This window comes from Glossina fuscipes, unplaced genomic scaffold, assembly GCF_014805625.2.
Source record: "Glossina fuscipes isolate IAEA_lab_2018 unplaced genomic scaffold, Yale_Gfus_2 1, whole genome shotgun sequence".
Lineage (NCBI taxonomy): Eukaryota > Metazoa > Arthropoda > Insecta > Diptera > Glossinidae > Glossina > Glossina fuscipes.
In genome coordinates this window covers 21,929,403-21,941,103 of record NW_023998415.1, presented here as the reverse complement: position 1 = coordinate 21,941,103, position 11,701 = coordinate 21,929,403, and the positions used below count along the sequence as shown (strand labels likewise).

The following is an 11,701-nucleotide window of genomic DNA, read 5'->3' as shown; positions in this document are numbered from 1 at the left end:
CTCACATAATGCTTAGATATCTCCACGTCTGACCAAACGCAAATGAAGTCTGTCAAATACTATCTGGTTTGGCGTAGTTCATTATATTTTTTCATCCGCAAGAGATTGTGAACCGCTCTTGTGTGTTCAAGGGAATAAATGTAATTTAATTGCCCGTACACGGGATTGATAGATTCATCTAATGGAGTATAAAAAGAAATGTGGAATCAACATGATTTTCTAAAATCCGATAACATTTCAGATTATTATGAATTAACCTTAAGAAGAAGATTTTAAGAATCAATGACGGCATAGGATAAAAAGTTGATGCTGGGACGTGCGGACTGATAGTTTAGGTTGAAATGCTCACATGCGTATTTCCATTTTGGAATAGTATGAAAATGGAATACTAGAAAAATAAACCACAAGCTTTCATTGTATGTCTTTTTTAGAAAAGTGCGGGGACCTTTCGGACCTAATGTCGAGATTAACTTGTGAAGATTTTGAATTGTTTCAAAAGGTATCGAAGCTGCATTTAAGAATTAAAAAAAAAAAAATAGACAAAACATGAGTGAGGTGCAAGTAGTTAATGAAATTCACAAACACACACACACACACACACACGCACAGGCAGTGTACCGAAAGATGGCGGCAATATATCGCCTTAGCGCCCTGAGGCAGATTTGCGCATTCCGTACCGTGTCGGAAGAGGCAGCGCTTGTGCTAGCTGGCACTCTGCCAATCGACATTCTGGCCGATGAGATGAGCCGCATCTACAAACGGCGTCGCGGCAACGAGCTCTCCTCACACGTTACAAGAAGCGAGGAGCGGATGGCCTCGTTAAGGATTTGGCAGTCGAGGTGGGAAAGAACGACCAAAGGAAGATGGACGTTCGTTCTTATCCCTAATATAAGACGTTGGGTTGACAGACGGCAGGGAGAAGTAAACTATTACTTAACCCAGCTTCTGACTGGCCATGGCTGTTTCCGGAAATATCTTCACAGATTCGGGCACGACAGTTCGCCTAACTGCCCGGTATGCGAGGATATAGAGGAGGACGCAGAACACGTAATGTCCTACTGCAGCAGGTTCGAGAATGGGCGGCCTCAATTGCCACCTAACGAGATAACAAGCGCAATGGTTGGCAGTGCAGCAGCCTGGAACGCAGTAGACGCATTCGCCAGCAATATGCTCGTGGAGTTGCGACGATTGGAGAGACAACGGGTGGAGAGCAGAGGGAGTGGAAGCCGATAGTGCATTCCACTGAGGTCCCACCATCAGGAGCGTGCTAGCGACAACCAGCCCCCGCGAAGTAATACCTAACGGCGGTCCCGCGGGGGAGAGTGGTAGACGAAGTGTGTGTGGGGGGTAGTTTTTAGTACGTATGCGCCAGGGATGACGAATCGTGCATGCTGCTACTAAGACCCAGCAGTATCTTTCGAAGATTTTCTACCTCCAGCTCACAGAGCAAAACAAAAAAAAAAAAAACACACGCACACACACACACACACACACACACACACACACAAGAAAGCCTCTATATTTGAAAGATTCAGATTACAATTACACAAATTACAATAGTGACGTAATTCTAGGGCCAACAGCCAAATACAATGATCACAGAATCGCAGAAATAAAATCAAATAAAGTGAACGTAGAATGAGCAATGAAACGCAGATATTACAGAGCGAATATAATTTTTGTAATACATTCTTAAAACCTAAGCCTAAAATTGGGGATTATCTTGCGATACGAACCGAGTAGGGCTATGGAAATATTTCAGATTGGTAAAATAAAAATTACCAAAAAAAGGGTAAAGAAAAATTAGAGTTATGTTATGAAAGGCGAAATGCAGAGTTCATAAAAAAGTATGCATTTAGTGGGGGAAGTGTTGAAGGAAAAACATATTAAAGTGTTAGCGAAATGGCTACACAAAGTTAAGTCATGTCTTTATACATGCATTAGTTGTCAATGAAATTTCCCAGATTTCCTTCTTCCGGTGAGATGTAGACATATACTTAGATTTAAAAGTAAATATAACCCTCTTTCTCTCTCTCTCTCTGTCTGTTATAATATTATTTTAAGAAATTTGTGAAAAATTTTTATAATAATTTTTGTAGTTGTTATTGGCTTCTCATAACATATATTCGCATAAGTTTGTGTATATTTTTGCATAAGACATTGCATTCATAAATGTAGTTTTCTTTTTTTTTTTAATTTCGTTTTTATTTAAATTTTGTATTAAGAATCAAATTTGTGTGTGTGTGTGTGTGTTTTTATCGGATTAGTTTCAAAATGTTACTAATTTGCCTTATGATGACAGATTTTTGATGTGAACTCTAATTTGCGTATGTAGTTTGGGCAGCTTTTTGCTTATTTTTGTTTCGAAGAACGCACTAAATTGTATAAAAACCGCATCACAAGTGAATAACGGCATCAGTTTAAGTTATCGGCAGTTTAACAAACCAACTACTAAACAACCCGCAATATAAAAATGAAATTCATCATTGTTTTCGCTACCATCCTGGCTGCCGCTTTGGCTGCTCCTCAACATTACGAACATCACGATCATCACGATTACGATCATGCCGAGATTCTTCGTTACGAATCTGATGTCCGTCCTGATGGTTACAAATTCGGTTTCGAAACCTCCGATGGTACTCAACACGATGCCGAAGGACATTTGAAGGAAGGACATGATAAGGAACACGCTGCCCTCGTCGTGCACGGCAGCTTCTCCTTCGTCGACAAAGAGGGCCACAAATATCAAGTTAACTATGTTGCCGATGAATACGGCTACCAACCAGAGGGATCTCATTTACCTCATGCTTAAGCCTCCAAAATTGATAACGATACTGTGCTATATAGGTTTTGTTTTTCTTAAAATTTTAATTAAGAATAATTAAAGAATAGAAAATATTTACAAAAAAACTTAACTTGCGTTTTTGAATATATATATATATATATTTTTGCACTTTATAGTGCTAGGCTGATTGAAATGAATGATGATTGCAAGGCAATAGAGCAGCAATATACGCACTGCTCTCGCACTTCAACTCTCAGATTTCATAGAAAAATGTTTGATGTTTCCGATCAGCAATCGAAGAATCGAACTCTACAACAACATTATTGGTTAAAAGGGAAATATTGGAAATCGCACAGACATTAAATTCTTCGCAATAAAAATTTTAAAATTATTGGTAATAGATACGGTAATGGAAATTGAAGACGAAGAATGGTTCGTACGTGGTTACGTGAGTTCGGAAGCGCTTGAACGGTCTTCACTAATAATGTTAATTCTGTCCATAGCAATGTAAAGCACTGAACAGATGCTCTATTACATACAAGATATCATTTTGAAATAGAGCCTCGGACATCGCACAGCTGAATAGGACTTATGTATTTAAAAAGAGATTTCGCTTAAGCAAGCTATGTCGAAGAGGAGAGTGATGTATTTATTAAATTTTGATCCGCATTGAACTTTCCCAAAAATCAATATAGCTGTGAATGTACCAGTGAATAAGACTAAGATGAAGTTACGATACGTTAAGTAAGACGAGCTCTTTTGTTTGGCTGCAAAGCAGATCGAATGATTGAAGTCAATTAAAAGGTTTACAGCAATAGATTTTTACGATGTAAAAATATTTGTTACCTTTGAAATGCTATTGCTTGACGATATTAGTCGAATGTAAGTAAAAATTTTTATGAAACAATTGATAAGAGCAAAGCGGGGATGTCTAGAAAGTCACTCCACGCAATCCCGGTAAAAATATAATCAGGTGCATGGAATTCATCTTATTACTTTATGAACCAAATCAATTGTTCCAAACCTATTGTCAAACATAACAAAAAAAAGTTAATATTAATACAGAAAACGCACGTATTTTTTAAATAAAAATTTTCTTATATTTTAAAAGCATTTATTTAGTACTTAATCAGCTTTTCCAATTCTTTAAGAACATATCTAAACATTTTTGAAGATAAAAGGGAGATTTAATGTATGCGTGTTACACACTCAAACACTTTAGTACTGTTTGAAAGTGCATTTAGTAAATAGATTATGAAAATTCATGTAGAGACTGTATCCACTTGATCGACGAGTGAATTCAATTGCAACGCTTCAAAAAGCTGCCATAGGTGATATGAAATTTTTATTTTCAATTTCCACAGAATTCTTTACTCCTAATTTTACTAAGTCGAGTGACTTGACAGTTATCCATGGAGGAATGCTGACGTTCTCAATTTAATAGCAGGAAAAAAGTTAAATATATATTACGTTGAGGAAATAGACATCTGTTCATTTTTCGGGAGACGATCGACAATTACAGATATATGATCGTTGAAGAGAAGACATTTCGCACTAAAAAAATTCTTTTGCTTTGTTTTATTCGGTCCGTTTAGTTGTGAGTTACAGAAAGTCAACAAAGAGAAAATTCGGTACATCTTAGAGTTTTTCTCTGGTTAAGGCGAAAAAGCAGGTCACGCAGCTGAAATTGTGAATGGTGTTTATGCGCACGATAGTGTAACAGTCAATTACGGGCAATTTTGGTTTTTTGGATTCCGTGCATGTATTTTTGATGTTCAAGATGCACCTCGCGCAGGTAGGCCCGTTATCGAAAATGTCGATACTATTCCAGATATAATCGAAGCTGACCAGCACGTTAGCTTAAGATCGACCATAAAACAGTTTTAAACTATTTGCTTAAACTTGGACTCAAAAAGGAAGCTCGATGTTTGTTTGCCACACCAATTAATACGAAAAACCTAATGGATCGAATCGCCATCTGTGAAGTCTTTCGCAAGCGGAATGAAATCGAAACATTTCTTAAACGAATCGGGACTGGAGATAAGAAATGGATCACGTATGACAATATTGTGCGAAAACAAGCCAAAGCAGGACTAACGGCCAGGATTGTTCTGCTGCGCATTTCACGGGGCTGGAAAGGAAATATTTGGGATCATATGGCCACACACTAAATTCGGATCTTTACTGTCAACAACTGACCTACTTGAAGATAGCGATTGACCGGGAACGGGCAGAATTGGCTAACAGGGGAGGTATTATGTTCCATTAGAATATCGCCAGGCTATGTGTATAGTGAGTTGCCATAAATTCCGGGAGCTTGGCTGGGACCTGGTATCAAGCAATTACCATATTTTTCTTGCATTGCAAACGTTCCTTAGTGATAAGAAATCGGCATCACGAGAAATTGATTACTAGAGTCTTTCGTCAATTCTGACCAAGACTTCTAGGAGAGAGGCATTATGAAGCTACCTTTTGAATATTTGGGCAACATTGCTAATACGAAATATGTTAAATAAAGTCCTGGAATTCATGCAAGAATAGTGGTTTTCTTTTTTCCCAACCTAGTATTTATGTGAACAGCGTAGAATTACAGTGAGCGGAATGGAAAGAGAAAGCTTGTATATCAATTCAGTTGATTCTTAAAATTAGGTAGGCGAATAAAGGGAACTGAAGACAAGGTCAAGTTTTCTACCAAAGTTTCAACTCTTGATTGGGTTGATTTAGTGAGCAGTGACACAAACCAAGAGGGTGTACCCATACTCGAGTTGTCTACCATATAGAAACTTATTAGAGCGTCCGAATCATGTTTGTCTACGTTACAAGTACTTAAGATGGCGAATATAGAAAGAAATAAGTTGAAAGTTAGGACTTGAATTGGGAAATCATTTGACAAGAGATGAGCAGCTAAATTTACCCACATGAATTCAATAGTCTGTTCTGATATAGATGCAGCCAAGCGTTTTCTTTTTTGTTTTGAGGTTGTCTAGCGATATTGGACATAGTTTCTTTTTTAATCACTAGGTAACTGAAGATAGGCGTATACTCATTTTGTTTTTTCACGTAACGTATGTAATACCCAAAAGGAAACTTCAGAGATCCTATCATTTAGCCATGTATGTCCGCCTGTGTGTCTATGTGGTGTGTGTTGTTGACACTCTCCTGGTCACAAAACGGAAGATATCGACTTCCAATTTGGTAGAAGCATTGGTAGGTTGGTGTTACAAATGGGCCAAATTGGCGAGAGTAGAAGCCCGCAGTGGAACATAAGCTGAACGCAACTCCGTTTTTCTTAACGAAAATTTTGTGGGTTTTTGCTCGTTACTCAGAAATTATAAAAGTTAGCAGGTTGACTTTGCGAAACATTCTATTCTTTGCGTGCAACCCTGAGAAAAATCGGTCATGCCCACGCAAAGTTACAAGCGATCGAATTGTTTTTTTTTTCACTTTTTTTCCAGGTTTTATGCTTATTCATCATAGCGTAAACAAAGCAGAATGTTTAAAAGTATTTTGTACATTCCTTAAATGAAGATATATTATCTGGCTAAATATAGGTTAATTCTAACATGAATACGATAGACACCGTGACCTGCCGGATTAATTTTTTTCTTAATAATACCAGTGATATGGATATCAAATGAAAGCACTTGGGGAGTAGAATGCGAAAAGCATCACAGTTGGTATGCGAGATTCGGCCCGCGCCGAATATAACTTGCTTGTTTGTTGGTATAAATATTTTAAAATATTGCTTCATAATAAAAGTTCAGGAGAACTGTTAAATAGAGCTTACTTCCGCATATTCAAATGTTTGTTACTATAAATTCCCGTCAAACGCAATTTGCATCGAAAAATTTTGAAATATTGTCACTAAGAGAAACTATTTCGTACCTGTGTTAACTTATATCTGGACCAGTTCAAATAACTCGTTAAAATGCTGCTAATTTGCATCTGGCATAGAATAATTTTCGGTTTGATTTGTATGATTAGTTTTTGTTTTTTTGTTTTTGCCATAGACATTAGGTAATGAATATAAAAACCGCAGCAAAATACAACAGTAGCATCAGTTTGCATTATCATTCGGATTAGTAAACAATTAACTTACGCCCAACTTGAAAAAATCAAAAATAAGAAAAATGAAATTCATCATTGTCTTCGCTGCTATTTTCGCTGCTGCTTTGGCTGCTCCCCAACATTACGAGCATCACGATCATCATGATCATTACGATCATGCCGAGATTCTCCGTTACGAATCTGATGTTCGTCCCGATGGTTACAAATTCGGTTTCGAAACCTCCGATGGTACTCAACACGACGCCGAAGGACAATTGAAGAATCTTGACAAAGAACACGACGCCCTCGTTGTGCATGGCAGTTTCTCCTTTGTCGACAAAGAGGGACACAAATATCTAGTCGAATATGTTGCCGATGAAAACGGTTACCAACCAAAGGGAGCACATTTGCCTCATGCTTAAGTCTATGTTTAATGTATCGATAATTTGAATCATCTCTTTTCACCAAAAGCAAAGGAAAATAAAAAAATTAACTAAAAAAAAAAAAAAAATTCTATGTTCTGATGTAGTGCACAAGTATAGATGCTCCTTTTTACTGCACGCAGATTCGCATTGAAACTGGTTAAGATCAACCAGAGTTAGTTTTAATCTTTAAATTAGAGAACAAATATTTCAAAGTCTTGAAAAATCACAGAAAATAGTTTTGAAAATAATATTTGGCTTTGGTCGAAACGACTATATCCACCATTTTTATTGTTAAAGAAAACTCGAAAAAACGAAATTTCGATAGCCTTCATGATATAGGTTTTTCATTTTCATACAGATGCTGTAGAATCATCTATACAACACATGTGCTAATTAGCATCATCATGTCTCCTGTAGTTTATAAACAATGAGCGAAAGTCCCAAACTGTTTGTTTTCGAAAACAGAGATGTTATACTAGACTGCAAACGTGTAGTACTTTGATCAACTTAGACCATTTTAAAAATTTGCCAGCCTTTAAGAACATTCCATGCTTTTTCTTAGAATTATTTCTTAATTTAGAATCATTTTCTCAGCTGAAGTTAACTTGTCTATGTGTTTGAAATGTTGGTTTAAGCGAACGAAACGGATCGAGCCATTTTTACGACCGCTACCCATATAAATCATAAATTTGAAAAATATTTGTAATTTTCAAAATTTTTTTCAAAGAAGTCACTGACATATTTAATGGATGTGAAAGCCTGGATCGGATGGTATAATTTTTTGAATACCCGTCCACATAAATTACGATAAGTAATTTGGAATATTTCATGGCGAAAATTGGTTCAAAATTTGAATCTGACATAAATATAAACAATGCCGAACCAATTAGTTCTACCTTTTTAACCCTAAAACACGTAAGGGTTCTCATAAACGGGTATCCTTCATGTGTCAAGAAACCGCAATTTGCAGTATCTTATGACGAGAAGGTGAACTACAAGAAGATCTTTGACAAGAAAAAGAATGTTTTCTAAATTTGGATTATATTAATTCACGTCTCGGGTCTTTTACATATAAGAGCTGGCATGGAAAGCATGCTTTTATATGGAAACAAAATATAGTTTTTAATGAAAACGTATGAAAAATTATATTAAGTGAAGTAATGCGGAGCGACATCATTTATTTTGTTTATGCGCAATTTGTTTATTATTAGTAGTCAGTGCAGATTAACTCTGGTATTTGTTTGTTTTTTTCGTTTTATTCTGAAAAGTTATTGACACTCAACTTGGAGTTACAGTAAAGACGGTAACAAATATCCTCAGAGATCTAATATAATGATTACTTTTAAATATTTTTAATGGTTAACAAAAGCTAGAGAACTAAATAAGAAAACCGCGTCGTTGTTATATCCAACACCACTTGTGATACAGAGTATATTAAGTTTATGCGGACATACGTAATAGCCTGTTGCTATACCGATCGATTCAGCATCATTTTCTGAATCCTAGTTTGTCTGTCCGTCTGATATCTCTTCATGTATACGCGTCCACTGACGTGGTACGGTCCAAGGACAAACGCTAGTGAAAATGATTCTGATCGGACCAATTTTTCGGGTCATGCCAACAAGTCGTCATATGACGGGTGTTGTAGGATATTTAAAGGTGGATGTAATGGTAAGCCACGGCCTACTGTGGTAATCTAAGTTGCCGTCTATTACTGCAGTGGGATAGTTGATTATTATTGGATCGCAAAAATGAAATATTTTAAATATGACAAAAAGTTCAGAGAAGGAAGTGCATAAAATTCTATATATAGTTCGTTGTTAATGGCTATTGCCATGAATGATCATTTTTTGCGTTGAACGGACTTAAAACCAATTTACCAAAACATCACCTGTGATATAAGGTTTATATGGACATACATAACACCTAAAAGGGCTTAAGATAGACCCACCTCTTGTTACACCGATCGATTCAGAAAACGACTATGATCTAAGCTTATTTGTCCGTCTGACCCGGCTAATGTCTACCTATGTATCTTTGTATTCGGCGTATACGTCGCAGTTTTTGAGATATTTTAACTAGATTTGCTACACTCACGTGTTCGATCCAAGGACCACCGTTATTGAAAACGGTTCCGATCGGTCTACTTAGTTGTCCAGTCCCTCACGTCTTATTTTGAAAAATTACGCTTTAGATTTTTGTATTTTGTGGTCATGGAAACTGTAACATCTCCGATTTTGTTGTTGTGGATTTCCTAAACAATAGTTTATCATTCCGCGGAAGACGATTTCAATTGATTGGTATTACATCCTACACAAAGTACTTACAATAAGTGTTTCAATGGCTGAGTTGAAAGCTCGTATAAACGAAATGGAATCCATTAGCAATGACGTTATATGAACTTTAATAATTAATACGAGGTAGACTTTTACTGCGACTGTTCACTTGATTAATTAATTTTCTTTTAGCATTACTTAGCGAGATTCACGGCATGAAGCAAAAATACTTTATTTTTTTTTTTTTGTAATTTTTATGTTTCTTTCATAGGAAATTTTTTATTTAAAAAATAAAAACATCAATTTTAACGTTCAAGATGAACTATAGTAAAAACAAATCAAACAAATAATCACACATAAAAATTATTTAAAAATCTAGATAACTCAAATGCCAACACCTAATAGCATCATTTAGATACGCGGTAAGTGAGCGCCTTCTGGTTGGAATCCGTTTTCATCGGCTAAGTAATTAACTGTATAGGTTTGACCGTCGTCGCCGATATACGAATAAGAGCCGCGTACAACGATAGCTTCATGATCTGTTCCGACATCTTTTAACTGACCTTCTTCTTGATGCAATTTCCCATCACTGGTTTCCACTCTGGAAAGGTTACAAAAAAATTGATAATTATTTAAACACAGTGGTGACTCATCGTTTAAGCGTTAAGAGGCGATTTGCTCTATTGGCTTCTTAATGTCGTCCATATATAAGGGAAATAATTATAAGAACAAGATATAGGAAATTGTGATTTTCTGTTCTTTTTTTTTGTTTTTTTTTAAATTAAATTTTTGTTAAATACTTTTACGATGTTTCTGAATGTCACACTCAATCAGTGTACACTTAGGTTTGTCTATACTGTTGAGTTTTTTTCTACATACTGCTAAGGTAGTCCACAAATGCAATAATAAATTTAGTATATCCTCATTTTGCCCTGATGGCGAATGCAAAAGAAACCCGACTTTTTGCATTTTTTTTGTTTGTCTTTTTCCTCTTTTTTTTTTTATTGCAACGAATTACAACAACCTTGATCATATGACATACATTTTAAATTAATTGCACACCCAGTCCCAGTCTGGATTGTAATATGTATTACGTGTTATGGATAGTGGTTGTTGTTGTTGTTGTTATTATTATTATTATTATTATTATTATTATTATTATTGTTGTTGTTGTTGCGTGCTTTTGTTATCTTTTTGTTAACTTACAAAAATCTATATCCTTCGGGTTGCACATCTGAATCGAAGCGTAAAACCTGCGCTTCTTGTGCTGCATTCTGTACTGGAGCGGTAAGCGCGTAACCGAATAGTGAAATAAACAAAAAAACAGCCGCGTATTTCATTTTTATTTTGGATGTGTAAATTTCTTCAAGTGATTGTTAACCGATCAAGTATTCAACAATTAATGTTACTTACAACGCTTCCATACTCTCAATTTATACATCGTCCCAGACCATAGGCCTTTAAGTTTTTTTAAAGAAGTATTACGTTGCGAAAAGAAGCAAACAAAACCTGTACCGGTCCATACATAGTGTAAAATAAATAAATAATAATAATAAAAAAGAAAAAAAAAAAAAAAAAACAAAACAAAACAAATATCTAAAATAAAAGCCCAAAAGTAACACTTACAGCGTATATAAAACATGTACTTATATATACTCATTCATATATATATATATATATATATATATATACATATGAACAGGTTATATAATCGGTAACGCAAAGGGTTTCTGTTTCACTCATACGTACGTATATGCTATAATATTCGTAACGCGTAAAGATTGCCGTTAATAACTTTTTAGGTGATTATGCTGCAGACGATTACGTTATTATTATTATACAGCTTGTGAATATGTACAACATCTTTATGTGCATACTGTCGTGTCTATTTTTAGTCATTCATTAATGGATGATCATATTATTTTCGTAAATTTTTATACACTTCTTGTCTATGTATGCGTAATAATTGGTATCTGTTTCAGGGTCATTTCATCGTTCATCGTTCATCGTTCATCGTTATTTATATATGTATAGTTCTTGAAGAGGAAATCCCAATACATTTTTACCGTGAAAGCAAGAAAAAAAAATTTAATATTCATAGGAAAGATAAAAAGATTGTTTTATGTCCAAAATGATGAACGACTAAGCGTTCGTATATCAAATATGTA

The 11,701-nt window shown here is 35.5% G+C and overlaps 3 protein-coding genes across 3 annotated transcripts; 2 read left to right on the top strand and 1 right to left on the bottom strand.

Moving 5' to 3' along the window:
- The first annotated feature begins 2,426 nt into the window (after positions 1-2,426).
- Positions 2,427-2,812, top strand: LOC119632146 (larval cuticle protein 65Ag1-like). The gene has a single exon (XM_038024926.1). The coding sequence runs from the start codon at positions 2,474-2,476 to the stop codon at positions 2,810-2,812; it is 339 nt and encodes a 112-aa protein (XP_037880854.1). The 5' UTR covers positions 2,427-2,473.
- Positions 2,813-6,841: 4,029 nt separating this feature from the next.
- On the top strand, positions 6,842-7,329 carry LOC119631897 (larval cuticle protein 65Ab1-like). The gene has a single exon (XM_038024461.1). It carries the CDS (start codon positions 6,916-6,918, stop codon positions 7,252-7,254), a length of 339 nt encoding a protein of 112 aa, XP_037880389.1. The 5' UTR covers positions 6,842-6,915; the 3' UTR covers positions 7,255-7,329.
- Positions 7,330-9,944: 2,615 nt separating this feature from the next.
- LOC119631705 (larval cuticle protein 65Ag1-like) lies at positions 9,945-10,879 on the bottom strand. The gene is made up of 2 exons (XM_038024144.1): positions 10,740-10,879; positions 9,945-10,134 (listed from the first exon to the last, which is right to left on the bottom strand). Exons 1-2 carry the CDS (start codon positions 10,871-10,873, stop codon positions 9,945-9,947), a joined length of 324 nt encoding a protein of 107 aa, XP_037880072.1. The 5' UTR covers positions 10,874-10,879.
- Positions 10,880-11,701: the final 822 nt, after the last annotated feature.

Excerpts from the sequence above, each read along its gene's own strand:
- LOC119632146 (XM_038024926.1), top strand. The coding sequence starts at position 2,474 with ATGAAATTCATCATTGTTTTCGCTACCATCCTGGCTGCCGCTTTGGCT.
- LOC119631897 (XM_038024461.1), top strand. The coding sequence starts at position 6,916 with ATGAAATTCATCATTGTCTTCGCTGCTATTTTCGCTGCTGCTTTGGCT.
- LOC119631705 (XM_038024144.1), bottom strand. The coding sequence starts at position 10,873 with ATGAAATACGCGGCTGTTTTTTTGTTTATTTCACTATTCGGTTACGCG. Across the intron at positions 10,135-10,739 it reads CCCGAAGGATATAGATTTTT|AGTGGAAACCAGTGATGGGA; the intron begins GTAAGTTAACAA and ends TAACCTTTCCAG.